Genomic DNA, 22009 nt, shown 5'->3' with positions numbered 1-22009 from the left:
AAAACACATTTTACGAAATTATTTTTTTTAAAACTTGGTAACGACTCCTTCGCCTTTCACTGCTCCAGGAGCATATTCATATTTGTTGAACACCCCCTACTAGAGCCAGTCTGAAAGCTGCAGATGATACTTCCGTTTTCAACCCAATTGTTTATTTCCTTTAACAGCACAGAACAGAACATTTTACTGGGCATGTCCATTAAGGCCAACAGACGGTAATTAGTTGGTGTATCCCCGGTCCTTTTTTATGCACAGGGATTAGATGCGATATCCTCCAAGAGTCAGGAACCCTTCCACGGCTTGGTATTTTTAAGAACAGGGTCTTAAAAATTCTGCCCACAATATCTGGATATGCATCTGGTGCACACATGCATATCTGGTTTTTGATTGCATTGACCATCCCATGCAGGCGCTTGCGAGGATTTAAGGCTTTTAATTATTTTAATCAGGTCATCTGATTCAAATTCAATTTCTATTAATCATTTTCTTACCACAGCATAATCGCTGCCAGAAAATGTCTCTAATGGATAATCTTTCCAAGAGGATTAATTGATACTACAGATAACATTATTCCCTTTATGTGCAAGTGCTTTGAACTTAGCCCATAGTTGTTTACTATCTCCAGCAGCCAGTACCTTCACCATGCATTGCCAAACCACACTGTCTGCAGACATCCGATACCTCTTTATCCAGTTATTATTCCCATTTTTCACTTTACATTTCATCAACCATCTTTCAGCCAACGGCAAATTAGATTTGTGGTACTTCTCAACTCCCGACGCAGCTTCTATCACCTTATCATGGGACCTCCCCTCGTTTTGTCCATTCTTAAGGAATTTACAGTTGCCCATCAGCATAAAGCCAAGTCTGTGGAAAGATATCCATGATACTAGATCATCAGCATTTTCCATGGCACGATATTCACCCTGGACATCACTTACCCACTTTCTTGCTTTTTCCAAATTTCTGTCCATCCATCCTTGCCCGTTATCGCCAGCATGAATGTTCACTGAGCCCATATTATAGAAATGAGTATACAACACAGCAGAAGTTGATATCTAAAAATATTGTGTGATCACTAAAATCTACAAATATTTGCTGTTCCATAACCAACTGAACCAACATTTCACATATGTGGATGAAATCCAATGTGGAAGATCACCACAAATAATGACATTTATGTCCAGATTATGTGCCAACTTCCTTCCCAACAAGTTGAATACCTTAAGTTGAATATCCATAGTAAAATCACCTCCAGGAGGATCAGATGTTTACCAAAAGCAGATTATGGTTAGGTTCAAGGTAACAGGAGTCAGGGTATGACCGCTTCTTGGTGCACTTGGGCACCAATTATAGGTGGTGTGGCGTGCTGCAGAAATAGTAAATTGTGGTTCAACCTTTCGCCTCATATGTTGTATACAGTTAACTGGTTATACAAGTTAATTGCGCTTGCTCCTGCAATTATCATCAGATAGGAGTATGACCAACAGATATGTCTGTTCAATTATTAGATATCCAAAGGAGTTGGATTTATTTATTTCTGATTACAGCCAACACATGTTTTGGCACAAGGTATTTTTCAAGGCTGTCATTCAAAAATTGTGATGTCAATTTATCAGTGTGAAATTACATTTACATATATGGAAATTTTAAAAATACTTACCAGGTTCATGGGTTGGGGACAGGAAAACAAGAAAGATTAGGTACCAAACAAAAACATGGGGAAAAGCAGATATTAAAACTTGCAAATCAGAAACATTTAGCTAGTGATCATGCCCCATGGCCATTATTCCTTTTGTCCACCTGGTCTAAAACTATAGGTGGCAAATGACAGACAGTTGGTAACTCTAGAATACATTAGGTGAAGCATCCAAAATACTTCATTTTTTTATTTAATTTTTGATCATCAATATTGGACATACAGGTGGGTGCATGTTATATTCACATGGTTACATTAGGAAACAATTTTGTTCCACCTGAAGAACATTTTAACATCATATACTTTTCCCTCCCTATTGGCAGGACGTTTTAAACCCTTACCCCCCCCCTCCCTCCCACCCCTTGGCAGTGCTCATAAAACTTCCAGGTCTTGGCATTTGTGTAGCGATTTTTGACGGGTGACATGACATTCGGTGCTGGTCGTCGCTTGAGTTGAGAATGCTTATGTTTAGGTTGAAGTTTGTGACAGGCATGTTGAACTGGCGGTGCATCCTGTGACGCACTGTTCATGCAGGGGCCAAGTGTTTCCTAACTTCCTTGATGCGGCGGGTCGCTTATCTCTGTATCTGCAATGTAGTGACTGGCAAAGTCGGACCAGGCCTCTTTGTGTCGTGCAGCCTCATCGTGGAGGGCAGCGGTAATTTTTTCCATTGTGTAGATGTTCGTTGCAATCTGTATCCAGTCTTTTTTAACTAGGAGGCGTGGAAACTTCCATTTGACAACCAGCCCTGCTCTCGCAGCTAATAGCAGGGGGGATGCCAGTCCTTTAACTCTAATCAGTTCATCGTCCTCTTCTTCAAGACCGAAGGGGATCAGAAGGGGCGACGGTTCCCTTTCTATGCCATCTAGCTGTTTGATCCATCCCAGGACTTCTTGCCAATAGATGCGAACCTTGGGGGCAGTCCCACCAGATGTGCCAATAATCGGCATCCATGCCGCATTCCCGCCAGCACCCTGGGCTGGAGGACTGAAACATTTTGGAAAGCCTGTGTGGGTCATACTGCCACCTATGGAGTAGCTTTATTGCATGGAGCTTATACTGGGGTGCAATTGATATTCTGGATGGTGTTTCACAAATTCTGTCCCAAGCCTGCTGATCGAATTCTCTGCTGAAATCTCCCCCCCCCCCATCTCACTTTCAGGCGGGCACTTGAAGTTTGTTCCATACAGACCAGAGCGCTGTACATGCGCGCTATTAGGCCTTTATTTATGTTGGTCGTGTCCAAAATTGTCTCGAAAGGCGCAAGTTCTCTTTGCGTTTTGGCTTTCCATTACCTCTTGGATAATACACCTTTCAATTGCAGGTACAAGAAGATCGGAATCGGGTGTAGTTGAAGAGCTTCCTCTAGTTCTGTAACTGAGATGAATTTCCCGTTTCTCCACAACTGGCCGACTCTTTCAAGACCAACGAACCAAGCTTGATATCTGGCGTGTTCAGGTATTTCCTCTCTGATCCCAGGGGACCAGAGGTGGCTCAGAGGAGAGGGCCACGTAACTCCGGACATTCCCTTCCCTTCCTTCCATATGTTCCACAGTGTCCCAAGTATTGGGTGGTTGCGCAATCTTTTTGATTAGTTTCGATCTGGGGTCCCATAACCACTCTGCGTGAGTAGCGGGGGTCAAATTATCATTGTCCAACTGAACCCATTGCAGGTCCCTTCTGTCACGCAGGTGCAGGATTCAGAGTTGTGTCGCCTGATAATATCGCTCTATGTCCGGGAGGCCCACTCTCCCCTGCTCCTTCGGTAGTATCAGGGTTTCATAGGGTCTCCGGTTTCATAGGGTATCCTGGGTTTTTTCCCCCCATTCCATAGGAATTCTAATATGGCCTTTTTAACGTTTGAAAAATTGGTCCGGGATTGTGATGGGCAGGACATGGATGGGGTATAGAAAGCGTGGGGGCTCACCATCTTGATAGCATTTAAACGTCCCATCCAGGAGATTTTAAGTGATTTCCATTTTGGAAGATTCGCTTTACGGGCGTCGAGGAGATGGGGAAAGTTTGCTTCCTACAGGTTTTCGAGTTCTCTTGTTAGGTTGATCCCCAAGTAGCTCAGTGTTAGGCCTCCGATGACTAGTTCTAGGCGCTCAAGGTCTATTTGATGGTCCGGGGAGGGTTTGTGGAGCGGGAAGAGGATGGATTTGGTTTTGTTTATTTTGAAACCTGAGAGTGTGCCGTATTCTTCTATCAGGCGGATCGCTTGGGGGATTGATGACATCAGGTTAGTGCGTGGAGCAGGAGGTTGTCTGCGTACAAGGCCAGCTTATACTCTCTACCGTTTACTCGCATTCCCTCCACACCGGCGTCTGTACGAAGCGCCTGGGCAAGGCGTTCCAGAGATAGCGCAAAGAGAATCTACTGGGGGGGGGAACCAGCGGGATATTGGGAGTTCACTACTACAGAAGCCTGTGGAGCCGTGTAAACGGCTTTGATCCCACGTCTGATGGTGGGGCCCAGGCCAATTTTCTTTAGTGTGGCCTCGAGGAAGAGCCATTCAACTCTGTCAAATTCTTTTTTGGCGTTGATCGAAAATAATGCGGGCGTATTTGGCATCTTTTTGGCCTTGTGTACGAGGTGGAGGGTCTTCCGGGTAGAATCAGCGCTTGGCCTTCCAAGGATGAAACCCACTTGGTCTTTATGAATTATAGCTGGCATGTGTGACTCAAGCCGCGCGGTGAGGACTCTCGTATAAATCTTGGCGTCAATGTTTAGGAGGGAAATTGGGCGGTAGGAAGCGCACAGGTCTGGGTCTTTGCCTTCCTTGGGTATAACGGTTATTAGTGCTTCTGAGAAGGATTTGGGCGCCACACCTGATTGGAGGATGTTATTGAAGAGCTTGATCATGAATGGGAGGAGGGCGTCCTAAAAGTCTTATAAAATCCTGCTGTGTAGCCATCGTTTCCGGGGGCTTTCCTCGCAGGAAGTCTTTTGATCGCCTCTTCAATCTCCTCTCCTGTGATAGGAGTATCTATAGCTTGTGCTGCATCCAGGGGGAGGGTGCGGAGTGACACTTTGTTCATATATTCGGTGATCGTCTCCTAGTGTGGGATGGGATCTGAGGTGTATAGCTTCTCATAAAAGTCAGCAAAGACTTCGGGGCTATTGGGAGGATGGTGTCCGTGAGGTGTTTATTCGTTGGGTATCGTTGGGACCCATCGCTCTTTGCGTTGCCCTCGGAGTCTTACGGCAAGTAAGGCACCCGCCTTGTCTCCATGTTCATATTATTTTTGCTTAAGACAATGGAGTTAGTGCACGATGCTGGCAGTTTCTAGTTGTCGCAGTTCCTCCTTCTTGCTGCTGGCTTGCTCAATTTTTTGTAGCCTGTCGGGGCCTGAGGATTGGACGATGAGGTAGAGTTGGGAGATTTCTTTTCGGAGCCTGTTTTCTATGAGTTGGCGTTCTCTTTTCTTAGCGGCTCTCTTTGATGAGCAGTCCTCTCCAGGTGGCTTTACCTGCCTCCCACACTGTGTTTACAGAAGTTTCACCTGTATTATTTTGTTCAAAGTATTGGGTGATGTCCTGCTCAAGTTTATCATGAATGATCGGGTCTTTAAAGAGAGATGTTGCATCGCCACTTAGAGCTCTTCTGGGGGAGAGCCATCCGGTCGACGGTGACTATGACCATGTCGTGGTCCGACCAGCTTACGGGAGATATGCTGGATTCGACCATTGCCTCGGTGAGTTCAGGGGTGAGATATATGTAGTCAATTCTGGTGAACATTGCATGCGGTGCAGAGTAGAAGGTGAAGCCCGTTTGATTCGGGTTCATGTGTCTCCATGCGTCCTTGAGGTTGTAGGTGTCCATAACTTGTGAGCGACCGGGGCCAGATGGTGGGGCTGCAAACGAGTTGCCTGCCTGTCTATCCAGATCTGGGTCCATCACGAGTTCAGGTCACCTCCAAGGATCACCTCTCCCTCCGCTTCAGTCATAACTTTGGGGACTGTTTGTTGTAGGAACCTGGACTGTCCAGTGTTAGGTGCATATATGGACGCGAGTGTGAGGATGGTGCCTTGTATTTTGCCGACTAGAACCAGCGCTCTTCCACTTACGTCAGCCCAGGTTTTTAAGTGTTCGAACCAGATCGCTTTGTTGACTAAGATGCCAACTCCAGTTTCCTTGAGAGGGCCTGAGCCCCAGTATTCAGAGCCTGCTTTGATGTATAGAACTTTCCTCTCGTCTCCTTTGGTGCATCAGGTTTCTTGTAAAAAAAGTACGTCCAGTTTTGCCCTCTTGAACTCTCTGTATACTATCTTTTGGTGGGAGAATTTAGCCCCTGGACGTTCAGCGTGCCAATTTTGAGTGTACCATGCCGGTCACTTGGATGGTCATGTCCGTAGATCATTGGTGTGCCCTTTGGATTTGCTCGTCATGTTGAGTCGCCCGTCGCGAGAAGTCGCCGCAGTGGAAGCAACCTGATAAGTGCCTCCAACAAACTGAGGCTGTAAAATATTTTGCCTTCCTCCCCCTTCCCTCCCTTCCAAGGTATTAAACATAATACCCGTTGCCCTCAGTCTCGTCTCTTCGTTCTTTCGATGAGGGTCTGCATCGTGGATCGATGGAGTCCGAGTTGAACTGGATGTATACAGCCTGTCTACTGTCGGACCACCGATGGGGGTCGTAACCGCACGACCCGGACTACAACTATTATCGTTGTAACGTTTTGAGCCCCCGCCCCCCCCTTTCATTCAAACATTGTGGTTCACAACATTATGGTAAACAACAACAACAACTGTAAAATAGCATACGTGGTGATACATGCAGTTTCCGGGTTCGTCTACCGGCTACTCGTCCCTGCAGCCCGGGCAGCGGACACGCCCTGAATCTGGTCCAGCCGCGAGGGTGTGCCGGGTTCCGGAATGTAGATAAGTCCTCATGAAATAATTTCCAGGTGGACTTCGCAGGGATACGGGACTTGAGTGAGCAGTGTCATTTGTTACTGTCTGGCGTGTCGTTGGGTCATCTGTACTTTCTGGATCCCTTGACTCTTTTCCTTCTCGGGCCTTGGAGCTCCCATCCCGGTCTGTCCTGCACCGGGCCCTCTTGTGCTCCACCTCTCGGGCCTGTCCCAAGGAGGTCCGCAATGCATTCTCGAATTTCTTCTTCGGAGCGGAGCAGAATATTTCTGCTTCCGTGTTCGAACGTAAGGGAGAAGGGATATCCCCACCTATATCTTGTGCTTAGGTCTTTAAGCCATTTCGTTAGGGGGCGCAAAGGCATCTCAAGGCCAAGGTGAGCGAGGACAGATGGTGATCTGAGCCCTCGGCTCTGGCTTTCGCGAGTATCTGTGTTCTGTCCTGATATCTGTGGAATCTGGCAAGGACAGACCTCGGGCCAACTGGTGGGCCGCTGGCTCTGTGTATCCTCTCGGTTTTGAGTTCATCAATGTCCCCATCCGCTGTTAGGATTTTAATGATATCGCGTTGTTTGAGGTCCTCTTCTCTTTCCCCCCTCATGCTCCGGAATCCCGAAAAACCGTGGGTTATTCCTACTTTCTTCGTTTTCTAAATCGTCTATCTTAAGACGGATTTCATCTTCCCTCTTCTCTATGTTGCGCATCCTGAGGTCTAGTTGGGCTTCCAGAGTGTCTATCGAGGCTTGATTGTTCTCGACGCCCTCCAGCCTTTCCTCAATGTTGTCCACTCTCTGGGTCATTTTGTCACCGAGGTTGGCTCCCATGTTTCGGATTTCACTCAAGAAGGCAGCGATGTCCCCCCCTTGGTGGCTACCGCTCCCGTCTCCGAGGCTTCAAGTGACATTATGGATCTTGGCTTTGGTTCCGGAGTTAAGGGGGTATATGCGTATTTGGACAATTTGCTCTTAGTGTTCATCTGGTACTGGCGTGCGAGGAGGTACATGCCCCGGAAGTGGGGGCCCTACCCTCTGCACCGCCGCATTGTATAGTTCTAGAAGTATGTAGTGGGACATTATGCAGGGCGTTCTGCATAACGTCCCACTACATACCATGAGTGGGAGGAGGCACACGCCCTGAGCCCAGGGGCCCTACCCTCCGTTCCGGTTGGCTACTGTCCGTGGGCCTGATACGATGTCAAGGGTGCCCCAGTGTTGGTGCGGATCCGTGTGTAGGCACCGATGGGGTTGCATGGGGCAGGACCCTTAACAGGGGGCCTTGGCTCGAGTTAAAGTTCAGGTGAGGACACAGTTGGCTGTTCCGTTTCCCTTTGTCGCCGGTCCGCCTGTCCGGGTCTTGACAGGGCGAGAGGCCGGCGGGGGTACAGAGGAGGGCACACGCCCCAAAGGTGGGGGCCCAACTCTCTGCATTGCCTTTGGTGCGGGCACAAGCTCCTTGCCTTATGTGCTGTGGCCCTGGTGATAAACTCAGCAGAGAGACCGTAGAAAGTTCTTCAGGCGCTTGCAGTAGGTTCAGGACTACCTGTTTTGGTGCTGTGGGTGGGGGGGACAGGGTCTAGACTTGGTACAGGGCGTTCCCAGGGAAAAACATGTGTTGCTGCCCTCCGGGGAGGAGTCAGGCGATTGCTAGTTCTCTTGTGGCGGTGCCTGGGGGAAGTTGTGCCTCGGCAGGGGGTATCTAGCGTAACAGCGTCACCAAGTTGGGCACTGCTCCCTTATAGAGCCTATAGGGTGCCTATGATTGGGGGCGGGCTGAGGGCACCTGGGGATATATGCGGTATCGATTGGGGCCTGGGTTGGCGCTGTGCCAGGTGCAGGAACTGCGACAGGGCCTACGGCTACAGCTGTGTGTTGGAATCTCCCCCACTACCCCCCCCAACGCAGTTTGCTTTGGGCCCTCAGGGCCTTCTAGGGCAGGGGTGTGGGCAGTGTCCAGACCTTGCGTACCCTTTCCCCAGGGCCTGTGCTTTCAATTGTGGCTTGGCGGGTGATGCGGTCAGCGACGGGCCTGTGCGGGCTGCACGCCGCTGCCTCCGTGAGTCTGCTCCGGTGGGGTGGTGGGCAGGGGGGGCGCTCCTCCCCCGTGACCAGCACACCACCACCCGACTTTGGATCCCAGGGGGGTGGGAAAGAGCCCTGGGGGGAGGGGGTGAGGGGGCAGGGGGGAGATGGGGCCTCGGATCTTGCGGGGCGCATATGCTTGTTCCGGGGGAGTGGGGGCCACCAGCCGCTCCGCAGGTTGTCTCCGTGTGCCGGGCCGCCTGAGGCCGGCACTGCACCGGCGGCCGCACCGAGATGGCGGGAACGTTCCCCGGGTGTTCGGCTGTCCCACAGGGGCTGCGGGGCAGGCAGTAGTGCAGCGGCTGTTAAGTGGAGCCGCAGCGCGGCCTGTGCTCTCCGCAGGAGGGTGGTGGGAGGAGCTGGGTGCCTCGAGTGTCAGGTGGCCTCGGCCCGCGCCTGGAACGCTGCGCTTGTGGCCGAGAGGGGGAGGACCAGGGGGACCAAAAGTGGGGGCTCAAATCACCTGTGGGTCCAGAGCTCACACGTAGGTGTCCTTCATCCGTGCGCCCCCTGGTGGCCAACCCAAAATCCTTAATTATTAGTGTAGCAAATATTGATTTGGTGGTTCAGTTAAGGGTGCACACATGCATTGTGCCAAAGATAGCACTTTTAGTTAGGGAATATTGTTAATTGCTTAGATTTACATTAATTTCTTATCACAGTGATATCAAAGAAGAGTTCCCCATTAAATGTGTGGTGAGAAATGATAATAAACTCAAAATGTTCTGGCAAATTGATCTTTCCTGTAAATCAAATTAGATACATTACTGTCAGTCCTTTCAGAGCTTATCTGTGTCAGTCCCGAAACCATAAAGTAGTCACAGAAACACTGTGGGTAATGCTTGACTGAATAGCAATGGCTGCTTTATCTAGTGTACTAGATTCTTCTTTACAGCTGCAAAATTTGCCGAAAATCCTATTGGATGTTATATCGGAGTGATATGAGCTTGTTGCCACGACTTACCTCAGATGCTAAGTTGTTCAGTTATTGTGGCATTGGTATAACGGGTTGTTAAATAAATTACTAACGTGTGTAGTGATTTAGTTCAGTTTAGTGTAATTTTAAGTAACCAAAAAATAAAATGAGTGAAATTAGAAAGAACCCAAAAATACTGGATTCCCCTCTTCCCCCAAAGTTCCCTGTTTCCCCATGTTTCAAACCCCACCCAAGCCAGTCCCCAACATATGTAACCCCTTACTCCATATATATTTTATTTTTTAAATTTGGTATTTTTTCATTGTTTATTATTCATAATGTCATTATTGATTAGATATAGTCACTGTACACCATTTAGTACATTTTCAATCATAATAAGCAGCAACTAATCACACACTGGTTGTGCCGCATCTTCAGATCACAACAAAGGCTTATATCATTATTGACATAAGCGGCTGTGACATCCTATGCACATTTGAAGCATAAATAAATAAATAATCAAAATGGCACACGCATGGATTACACACGCGGGTTACACTGGATGACTCCTAACAGGACAGCACTTCCATGAATAGGTAAAGACTGTAACAAATTATTTGCAATGTATATTAAACTCTTGGTAACTAACGCCATTATATATTACCAATTTCAGACTCTCCTATTGACCAATTCAACGTTCGATTATAACTATATAGCACAGTACTTTGAATTTAATACAAATGATAAAATGAAGAGAGTAAAGACCACCCCCCCAATATATTCATGTGGTTCTCCTGTCTCTTGCAGGATTATACATTGGGATTCAAGAAGCGACAACCCATAATACCAATGCCACAATAAAACAACGTAGCATCTGAGGCAAGTACGTGGCAACATGCTCATAGCATTCCGATTTAACATCAGAATGACAAGCCTAAAGATTTTTGACAATTTTAGCAGCTATGAAGAAATGTCTAGTACACCAGATAAAGCATCCACTGATATTCAGTCAAGCATTACCCACAGCACAATGGGTAAGTGCTTCTGTGACCACTTTATTGTTTTCAGGACTGACCCAGCTAAGCTCTGAAAGGACTGACAATTTATAAATCTAAATTTGATCTACAGGAAAGATCAATTTGCCGCAAAAGGTGAGTTTATTATTAATTGCATCACACATTTAATGGGGAGCTCCTCTTTGGTTATCATTGTGATAGGAAATTGTGCATGTAATGCAAGTTCGAGCACACCCTACGATACTCTATCATTAACAACATCACCTACCTATAAGTGCTCTCTTTGGCACAATGCGTGTGTGCACACCATTAACTGAACCACCAAAGCAATATTTGGTACACTAATAATTAGGGATTTTGTGTGCCTCACCTAATCCATACTAGAGTTAATAACTGTCATTTGTCGCCTATTATTAGACTAGGTGGACAAAAGGATTAATGGGCAAGAGGCACGATAACTAGCTAAATGTTGCTGATTTTCAGTTGTTAATATCTGCTCTTCCCCATGTTTTTGTTTGGTATCTTCTCCTTGTTTTCCTGTCCCCAAACGATGAACCTGGTATGCATTTAGAATTCATTTATGTAAATGTAATTTCACACAAATACAATTAACAGCACAATGTGAATAACAGCCTTGCAAAAGACTTTCGAAACACGCATTGGCTGGAATCAGAAGAAAATTGGATCATAATTAATCCAACTCCTTGGATATCTAATAATTGTACAGACTTATCAGTTTATCATACTCGTATCTGCTGCCAATTGCAGGAGCAAGTGTGATTAACTAGTATAACCAGTTAACTATGGTTAGGTTCAATTAACACTTCAACCACTAACACATTCTTATCATTCTCTACTTCCATGCACTCTTCCGATTTCAAGTTATTTGCTCTTAAAATAGCCAAGCCACCATACGGACAGCCTTTTTCTCCTGTTAGCATGGCACAAATACGCTGTATACCCATCAAATTGTGCAGTCCCTAGCAGCCACGTCTAGTGAAGTAATATTATATCACCCATAAAGATATCTTTACAAGAACCATCTGATCTAAAAAGATGGTTATGTCCTCTGGTATTGCATGATTTAACCTCTATACTGGATCAGGGTCTCATCATAATTGGTGGTAAAAATGAACATAAGCACTCCCAGTGAGTTAATATTCGGCTCACATCCCTCTTCCGATGTTTTCATTTTCAGTGCTTTCGTGGAGATAACCTTCTTCCTTTCCCCCTTCTTCGTATTTTTTTTTTTTATCTTCATAGGGGCCTTTTAAAAAAACTAAAAAAAATAGATATCTCAGTCTAATTCGTACCCCCGTTTAAGGAGCTATTACGAGTTTGCCCTGATTAGGCCAACTACTTCAGAATATGAGAAATGTACCTTTGTTACATAGCGTGACATGGCACAACAAATTCAAAATCACAACTTTTTATCACTCTTAAAGGAAGGAGGTTGTTAAAAATGTAAAGTATGCTGCCTCTATTTATCGTTTGCTTTGAGCCCTCAGATTAGATAGTGAACTCCATACGAGGAAGGGCCGTCACCTCCCGAGAGGTGGGTCCATCTGGTAACGCCTTCACACTAGGTTGCTTTTTAACTTTAATAACAGCATACACTATTTCATAATTCAGTTTCATCTTAGATCTACTCAAGTGGACACTTGCAACAGTAGTTGCAATACTTGTTTCCAAGGATGTTTCAGTGACATCCGAAATGCTTTGATCAGATTCAGCTACTGCCTCTTGATGCAATAGCCCAGTTCTTATTTTGGAGTCCTTAGAGCCAATTAACCAATTGGTTAAATTACCAACTTTATTAGCAGCACTTTCTGCTCTTCAATGCTTTTTTCCTAGATCTTTTAGAGGCATGCTGGTTCTTAATAAGATATTATTTTCCCAATTGATGGTTACTTTCTTCCACAAGCTGAGGTTTGGTTGCAACTTTAGTCTTTATATTCTTCATTTTTCGTTTTTCTCTTTTTTATAGTAGACAATCATCTTCCTCATCACTACCGGCAAGAACCTCTACCTTTGTAGATGCCATTATTTCAGATTTGGTGGTCAGTAGGATGTCATTAGCGGACCACTGTTAGTAATTTAATTTGTCTGGGGATGAGACATAGTTGCTCCCTTTTCAGAGCTATACCGTTTTTCCTGTAATAGTTCAGACAAACAACATGCATTCTTTTGCACTTGGCATGCATTCTTTTGCACTTGGCAAGAAATACTATGCGTTAGTTTTAATAAAGATCTTCAGCGCAAGACTTGTAGCCAAACGATGTGCATCCTGCGCCTTAAATCTTTCATTATACATACTGTCCGTATTCACCTAGCTACTAGCAACTTCAGTGAAATCAAGAAAATCACTAGCTATTTTAGGGGTTTTCATCAATAATCCCTATAAGCCGTGGTGAACAGGGGATTCTCACAGAAGGTACAGATAACTGACCATTAGCCCCAATTACTGTTTTTTTCATTCCTATTTACGGCAGTCTCTATGATATCTTGCCCAGCTCCGAGGTCCATATTTTCCCCATGTAAGGAGTAACAAAGATTCAACAAACAGTTATTTTTGTCCAATTCAGCTGTGGTACAAGCTAATGCACTATTCAGGTTTTCACATATTTGCAGTATGGGATGGATATCAATTATCGCCATCTGCCCTTTGGAAAAAATCTGTTATTTTGTCAATTCAGGCTTCGAAGCAGTTTCCAGATGTATACAAGTTGTTGTCTCTGCACTTGCTGGAGTCTTACTAGTTTTAAAAGCAATTACTTGTTTGACATTTCGGAGGCTCATGTTCCCCAACATTCTGCTCCAAGTCAAAACAAGACATTTATCTTGGATACACTCTCAATCCGGTCTGAATCACAATATGCCTACCACCGCTACTCTTTGTAGGTTTTCTAACAATTCTGCACAAGCAGCTGAAAGGCCAACATGTCCCGCAGTCACTTCTTGTTACAAATAAAAATAAACTAACAGGTCTGCTTTTTGAAACTCGAGCGGCTCAAAGGCACAATATAATAAATCTCCTAACAGTTCCACACCAGCAGCTCGAAGGCCTGCATGGCCCACAATCGCTGATTATTAAAACAAAGCGCACAGTTCTTCACCTTCAACAGGACTGCAAGACTCGTCCTTGGCCTCCAGCCCTGGGATCGTATCTCTCCAGCTCTGAAATCTCTCCATTGACTCCCAGTAGATGCAAGGATTAAATTCAAAACCCTCTGCATTGTCCACAAGGCTTTCTGGGGCCTGGGTCCTAAATACCTTCAGCTATCCCTCTGTAAATACCTCCCCTCTCGAGCTCTTCGTTCCTCCAACTCCCTCAGGGTCAGTTGTTTTTCAAAGAAACAAGCTGGGGGTAGATCTCGGTCTTCGGCTGGGGCCTCCCTCTGGAATAGCCTCCGTGCCACTCTAAAACATGAGGAAAACCATCTCTGGTTCCTGAAGCACCTCAAGACCTTCCTCTTTGCTTCTGCCTTCGCTCCCCCTCTCCCCTGCTGATCTGCTCTCTCTTGGCACTGTGCACCTGGCCACCCTCTGTCCCTTGGGCCCAGGTATCTGCTCACCCTGCCACCCTCCTGCACTGCCACCTGGCTACCCCTTGAAACGGGGACTGTATCTGTATCCATACAGTCCCCCACCATCACCCCCCTTTTCTGCACTTATTTAGACTTACCCAGTCGGCTGCCGTAAACACTGCACTTGTCACTTGCTGGCTGAACTACCACCGTTTATGGCCTCTATAATCTATTTGTATTTATTATTATTTATCTTTTCTCCTCTGCTCCGCACTCTCCTCTCTCCCCATCCATGCACGTTCTCCCCTTTCCCTTTTCCCATGCACGTTCTCAATGTCACTGGGCCTAGTAAGATCGTTGATGGGTTCTCCCTGTTCCCCTCCCTTGCCTTATCGCGCTCTGAAACACTTGTGTATGAGCGCCATACAAATAAAATATATCATATAATATCATACCTATAGCTCAAAGGATAATCACAAGTCCCAATAGTTGCAGTTTTCAATAAATGTACGTTCATATTTACACCCACCTGCGGCCATCACTGCTTTCTGTTAGCAGACCGTAAAAGTAAATAAGCCAGGCGTGTTCGTAATAGCAGTCCAATATGAGGCGTATAACCTCTACACATGAACAGTAATATTCTTGTGAGCTCATATATGGCTTTTAGACTTTAAAGATTATTTCACTCAGTGCATCGCTTACCCTTTGTTGGCGATCGTCAGCGATCAAGCAATTTACTGACGAGTCTGCTCCAAGACGATTATAGACGGCAGGCGCCCAGCCTTCCCACGGAAAACCACACTCTCCATTGCGCTGGGAACAGTGTTTAAAGTGTACAAGTTAGGACCCCGCCTCCAGGGAATAGGCAGCCACTGTAGACAGACTTCATAGAGAGCAGCTCCAGCAGACTGTCACCAAGGAAAACAACACTCTGCACTCCTGTTTCTGCTTCTCCCAAAGCGGACTGTCTACCACTGTGGAAACTTTCCCTTTCACCATATCCCATAGTAGGCATTAACGGCTCCCTTTCCCCTCAGGCATTGATCAACATGGAAGTTGAAAAGTAGGGCTTAAAACATGGTCTCTCCAATTACCTAGTTTCAGGCCTTCAGTAGTCTTGCATTGCCTCCACCTTCTGATCATGGTCAACAAGGTTTATCCAATTGCTTCAAGAACGGTTGAGCCTATGTCTAGCTCATCCTTGGGCAGCTATCAATTATTTAAAGGGTAACACCTAGGTCCACACACCCTCCCCACCCTACCTGAGATTCAGGGATCTGCTCCTAACTGTTTCCTCCTTTGGCTGCTTGGAGATACCTTCCTGCCAACTGCCCGCCCTCCCCGGTTAGCTCCCTGATCCCTTTTTCTCAGCTTCCCTCAGTGTTCTTCCCCCCATGATGTGTTGCTTCCCGAAGTTAATTCCGCTCTCAATTAATACCATAATAAAAATAACAACCTTGGGTCGGGACATCAGCTGGTGATAAGCTAGTGGGCACGCTTCTGCATAGCTTCCTGGAAGTGAGCATTTCTCCACCCCACTCTCCAAGAAGGCTCACACACCCTTGGGATCTCTCAACAGTTCTCTGGGCACTACAGTTACTGCCTTCCGATTAACTAAATGACAGATCTCAAATTCCTTTCTATGAATGTGACCTTCCAAGCATGCATCACTTCAGCTAGAGGGTTTTGGGGGCGGGGTGGTCCGTTAGTGCCCTCATGTGCACTTCTTTTCTTCAGTGCTTTCAGGATTCAGTAGTTCGGAGGTGTCATCTGAAAGTTCCACATGGAACAAGATCTCTAGAGGAGTCAAATATTCACTCCTTTGACACATTCCAAGATGGTTTGTCATATATAGGGCTGCTTAAAGGGGGCAAAGCATGTGGTGTCTGAGCAGATGGGTGTGCAACACCATTTCTCTATGCTAGCCCTCCTCAGACCTGAAGGCTTCTACTGCCGTCCAGAGCAAGCGACCAAAGGGAGTGGTTACTGCAGGATGTTTTTCAGGCAGCCCAATGAGCTAGTCCTACAAAAGATTTCAAATTGCACTTAGAAGACCAAGAGTCTGTCCCTCGGTTAAGGGGTTCCTAAAGCCACAACACTTGGGTTTCAGTAAATAAAGAATCCCCATGGTGTGCACCATACTAGGTTCTTTGTATGCCTGCGATTGAGCGGGTTTCTGACATCCCTGCTACATTTGGTAGGTCTCAATGGTACCCAGTAGGTCTGTAGTACTGGCACAAGGACGAGGGGGTTAATGTGGATATATGCCGGATTACAAACTGTGGATAAGTATCCATATTGGGTATAACTGCCTAGAACAGTTACAAGTAATCTTAATCACCCCTACTCCGACTCTTCCCTGTTACTATACAGTGACCAACCTCCCCCCTTTTGGATAGGCAGGATTTCTCCTCCACAGCTGGAATGTAAAGGGAGTTTAACGCCCTCTTAACCTGGGGCAAAGGGACTCAATAAAAGTATAAGTTAACAGCGGCTGTCAGTGGCCAAGCCCCAATCAATTGCAAGTACTGTGACCGAGAGAATTGGACTGGGGGTAAGTCGTAGGCAGTGGGGCCTGGATCCTTCGACCATCTGCCCAGTATTTGCCCCAACTGGCTACCCATCCGTGACAGAACCACATTATGCACCCTGGCCATCACGCACAAATGCCTGATAAACTCAGCCCCGAAATAACTGGCGGACAAAATTTGTAAACACCAACCCACACGCACTACCAGATCATCTCACGCCCACAACCTGGTGGTACCAAGATTCAATCGGAAAACAGGCGGAGGAGCCAGCTTCCCAGTCCAAGCTGCCAAACGATGGAATTGTATTCCCATCCCTCTCAGACAGGAACCCTCCTTCCTCACCTTTAAAGCCAATATAAAAAGTTGGCTGAGCAACAAGTCTCATCACCAAAAGGCTTCCACTATGCTAACTGACCATTGTCCTATTTATGCTTCTGCTCATCCTTTCTGTTTGTCATACTTCTGTATATTATCTCCTTTCTGACCCATCTGTAACCGGGGTCCCTCTTGCTATCTGTACACTGGATTGTAATATGCCTGCCTTATCTGTAAGTAACCATTACGTTTTTCAATTGCCCAGTTACCTCAGGGTTTGGTGCACGATACAAATAATAAACAAATACAAAAAATAAAGCCTGGTTCCGGAGTAACAGTACAATTTACCTCCAGGTTCGCTGTTCTTGCAAATGAAAACCATCCAACTATAATGATAATTTGTTTATAATAATCTAATTACTACATACATAGTACATATTTACATACATAATTTGATTATTACCCAATCAAAATTGGCACTCCCTTTATTGACCTCGGAAGGATGAAAGTCTGAGTCGAGCATGCAGGGACTGGAACCTGCAGAATACAGATCCCAGCAACGAGCACTTAACCCGCTGAGTCATCTTGCCGGCTAGGTGCATATGGTCTAATGATCAATGCAGCATGAATCCGACATGCCTGGTTTCTAAACCCAAAGCATGGCTCACATCCCATCCAGACCCCGAGGCTGTCCAAATGTGTAATTTACAGACATATTTTTGTTATGGTGAGTGTTGGGACTTAACAGAGCACAAAATCTATTTCTTAGACAAAGGTTTTTCTTGCTGAATCACTGGCAGACCGATTTAAACATCTTTATAAAGTGTGATTGATTTTGTTCCCAAAATGCGCTTCGTATTTATGCAAATAGCCGATCTTGGGTTCAAAAGATAAGGCGTTACGTGACTTTACTGGCCCCACCCTTGACCACGCCCCTCCTCATGGAGGAGGGCGTTCCCATAATATCGTTTCTCTCCATTTCAAGCAGTGATGTCAATGTCCGTTCCTTACAACACGTTACTGCTCTATTCAATCGTTCACCTGCTGCTGATCGTCATATGTTCGATACCGTCCGGACTTGCACACTTTAAATTCATTACACACCTATCAACACCAGGCACCTGTATTTTGAATCTGTGCCCGTTAAAGTTGCGATGGCGGTTTTCAACATAACTTACTTCCTGATGATTTATTAGCGCCGAATCTTAAGCCGCGTTGCGCGGCATCTATTCACTCCCGAATACTCGTTCCCACATTCGAACAAGTACAAGCCATGGGGTATTTTCCACTTCGCCCGGTCCCCACATGCCCGCTAACGCGTCACCAGCTAGGCGATACTTACCCGCTGCGCTCGCGCCAGCTGGGTCCAGAGAACCCGCCAGGCCCGGTATTTTCGTCGTTCGCTAAAGTTGAACGCCATCTCCCGGCTCGCATAGCGGGACACCAGCGGGGAGCGGTACCGGCTCAGCTCGTCCTCCTCCATGGCCGCCATGATTCAGAAGCGCGCGTCTACGCAGCCAGGCAGGCCTCGCCCACTGAATCGTAGTGACAGCTAACCACACGTGGGCATGATAGCGCAAGAGAGGGAAATCTTGTAGCCCTAATGGAGTTAGGAAACAGCCCCAAAATAGAACAGCCACATACTTTTCAATGCATCTAAATGCAATGTTAAAAAGAAAATGCGGGCATGAAACGCCCTGTCTTCAGCATGGGCTATTAAAACTCCAAAATCGGGCACAAACACATTGAGAGATACACTGTATATAAAGAAAGACATTTACAGGAATAATTGTAGAAAAAACGAATAACTGGAAAATGTGCATTTTGAGTGTTGCGAACCCAGTCCTGCACTTCCCGTTGCATGGCATTTCGCCAGGGAGTCCATAGCTGCCAAGTTTCCCAGTTCCATTCGGAATCTTTGAGTCCATCCTATGTGTTTTTACTACTGCATGCTGGGACCTGTAGCCCCACCCTTGCAATGGGAAAAACGAAACTACAAGTTTGAATATGCAATTTTAGAAAAAGCAGGACTGGGTCGAGGTGTCATGCATTGTGACGGCTTCAGGGCAGGCCGCACCGAGCGCCTGGGTCACCGGGCAAACAGCAGCTCTTCCTCTGCAATCATGCATGGGACGGAACACAAGGGGCACCCTGCGTGGTCCGGATCACCGGAACAGAAAATCGTGGCTGCATACCAGACCGGGGCTGTGACCATAGCCATGATCACACGGCACACCAAAGACAGTGGGACGGCATTGGCCAGCAGGGGCATCGTCCAGATGCCGGCCCCTGCTAGTAGGACTTCGGCATGTGGCATGGCACCAGCATGGTGCAGACAATGAACACTCTGCAGTCAGTCCTTGGTCGACTGATGAGCCGGAACAGGCTTGTCCCTTTTATGAGGTTGGTCACATTGTTAGCACCATGTGACCATTACACAAGTCCTGGGAGCTACCATGCTCCGAGGAGGGGTGACATGCAACATGCATGGATCTGGAAACTTGGCAGGGAGGGTAGTCATTTCACCAAAATGCAAAAAGTATTGGAAGTGACATCGCACACCTGTTGACATTACATGAACTAATATCAATTGCCATTTAACCCCAATGACATCAACTGAAGTGGTTGACAGGTGTAAAAAACGCACATAAGCTTACATTTCACAAAATACAAAACCAGTACCAGGGCAGACATAAGACCGCTTTAGATACCCACCGCATTTTACCTGGGAGTCTCCCGGCCAAATCGGGAGGGTTGGCATGTATGTTTATATGGCCATTTACTGCCGTTTTATATCAATTATAGCTGAACATGTCAGGTCTAGTAATCGTGTGCCAAGTAAAGCCCAATAGTCCCAACTGCTGGCACAATACAGTATGCCAAATATAGAGTCTATTTGAGGATACTGCCATTTTATGTCTGTTACAGCCTTTCAGTCAAAATATATCAGTTACAGCTTTATATATGCAGTTGCTTCTATCACATGCCAAGTACATCCTCAAATGTCCAGTAATGCCACCCAATGTCAGTTAATGCCTCATGCACCTGGTATGTTCAACATATGTAAGAGAGAGCCTCACACGTCTAATTGCTGCCATTATATGTGAAGTGCAGCCTCAAAGACACCAGTAATGCTGTTTATGCATGGTATGAGGTACTACATGTGCAGCCTCATGGGTAACTGATTCCATCAAATGCCATGCTCAGCCTCAAATGACCCATAACCACCACATAGTCCCTTAAGGGCCCGTTTCTGTGAAATGCTCGGGGAAAAAAGCTTTTCCATCTTTGTTTGGGGGATGAAAATGTAAGTGTGACAGTTGCGGTTTAAAACATGGCTATCGTTTTCCAAGAGTGCCGCCAAGTACTGAAGACACGGCAGTTAGAGCTCTGTGCCCCATCAGAAGCCAGATATGTAAAGAAAGCTGTTTCAAACATAATAACCATCAGAAACCTGCACCAGGCAAAAGCGGCGATGCTGGAGGCGAGGACTTCCCCCTTGAGAGAGTCAAGGAGAAACAGCCCTGAAGCGAAACCTGTGCTACGCTCAAGCCCTCCCACGGCGGATCGGGAAGCTGCAGCCGCGCCCTATCCTTGGGTCAGGAAGGAGAGAACCGGACATCTTGGGAGAAAGCCCTGAAACTTGCTAAGCAGTGGGAAATACAATTTTGAATGGGACAACGCTCGTAACTCCGGAGCGTCCCTGATGGGAGTCGTTGATTATATTGGCAACGGGCATGTTCCCGCCTGTCAAGATTCGCCTGTGGAAGATATGGAATGCCTGGCGATTCTAACTTCTTTCAGGGAACTTGACATTGTGGTCTAGTCCTCATCCAACATGGCGGCATATAATATAAATTCTAGCCACGCCCCCGGCTCAGCGCGTTGTATCTGTTTCACTGCACTTCAGCGCTTGGTATACTCCACCTAGTTTCCCCGCCTAGTATACTACTTTTGTGTGTTTTGCCTTCTCGGTTCCATTCCTTCTGTAAGGAACCGCTAGCCTGTTTTTCCCTTCTACTGCTTCCTTCCTTGTTAGTTTTGCCTCATACTGCTTTCTAGCTTTCGCACTTTCCTTCCAGTACCTCGCCGGCTGTTTTGTTTACTCTTTTTGCCTGCTGCTCTGTAGACTTTCCTAGCTGTACTGTACCTCTCCCCTTTTGTACGATTTCCGCTATGCGGTCTTCTGCCTTTCTGTCTCCTCGCCTACTTGGCTTTCTGTTTCTGGCTCCATTTCATTTATTCGGTACAGAGTTTCTCCTCGTCGCTTTCCGCAACTCCCTTTCTGATACTTACCTTTTTCACCCTAGGTTCCACGGATTCTTCTAAGGTACAGTTCTTCTTTCTTTCCTTTTCAACTTATCGTTAACCATCTGTTACCTTATACCTTACCTTTCACTTGTTGCACGATGTTTCCTACTTTCTCTGGTGAGTTTTTGCTTCTCTGCTCTGCTTTTCATTCTGTATCTTACCTTCCGTGTCTGCCAGTGGACTTTTTCCCTTTCTTTCTGTTCTTTCAATCCTACATAGCAAGTCCGTACACAGTTCCTTCCTGATCTGGAGTTCCGTATCATCATACTTCTTCAATTTCCCTAGATCATCTCTGCCTTGTCATACTACCTGTATATACTACCGCTCTGCTTGGACTGTGACAAGCCCATCTGAAGATTGGACCCTGCGTTTCTATTTCTATCATACTTCAGTTATGTATCAATACTCCATACTTCAGCTTGAAGACTCACAGGGTTTTTTTGTTGCCCAGAGGCTTTTTCCCTGATCTTTGAGGTTTAGCTCCTCGGGGTTCCCCTAGGGCAGGTCCCACTCCCTGCCAAGGTGGCCTCTGAGGAAGCTAGACCCTACTTGCACGATAAAAAGAAGAAACCAGCTAAGGAAAGACTGACACAAGACAACCGGAAGTCTCGGAAGAAGACCACAACAGATTCCAAGGACAGTTTGTCTGAAGGCCCAGGTGAGGAGGAGGTTTGGGAGGTTCGAACATTATCTGACACCGCCACATTAACTTGCTGAGTGACCTACCTTCGCTCAGCACAAT

General features: G+C 46.4%; 1 protein-coding gene across 3 annotated transcripts in view; it reads right to left on the bottom strand.

Annotated features, from left to right (window-relative positions):
- The window catches only part of ADSL (adenylosuccinate lyase), a 262886-nt gene extending 243603 nt beyond the window's left edge, over nucleotides 1-19283 (bottom strand). Inside the window, exons 1-2 of one of the 3 annotated variants that reach the window (XM_069652918.1) lie at nucleotides 18299-18485; nucleotides 14813-14923 (exon numbers count right to left, since the gene is read on the bottom strand). In XM_069652918.1, coding sequence (XP_069509019.1) covers nucleotides 14813-14923; nucleotides 18299-18448 — 261 coding nt within the window. In that variant the 5' untranslated portion in view covers nucleotides 18449-18485. Of the gene's footprint in view, nucleotides 1-14812; nucleotides 14924-18298; nucleotides 18590-19151 lie in introns of those variants that run through there. The other 2 variants (XM_069652920.1, XM_069652919.1) reach the window with 2 other exon arrangements.
- Between the last annotated feature and the right edge of the window lie 2726 nt (nucleotides 19284-22009).

Source organism: Ambystoma mexicanum, chromosome 3q (genome assembly GCF_040938575.1).
Source record: "Ambystoma mexicanum isolate Mex_15411 chromosome 3q, UKY_AmexF1_1, whole genome shotgun sequence".
In the NCBI taxonomy this organism is placed as follows: domain Eukaryota; kingdom Metazoa; phylum Chordata; class Amphibia; order Caudata; family Ambystomatidae; genus Ambystoma; species Ambystoma mexicanum.
This window is presented reverse-complemented; position numbering and strand designations above follow the sequence as displayed.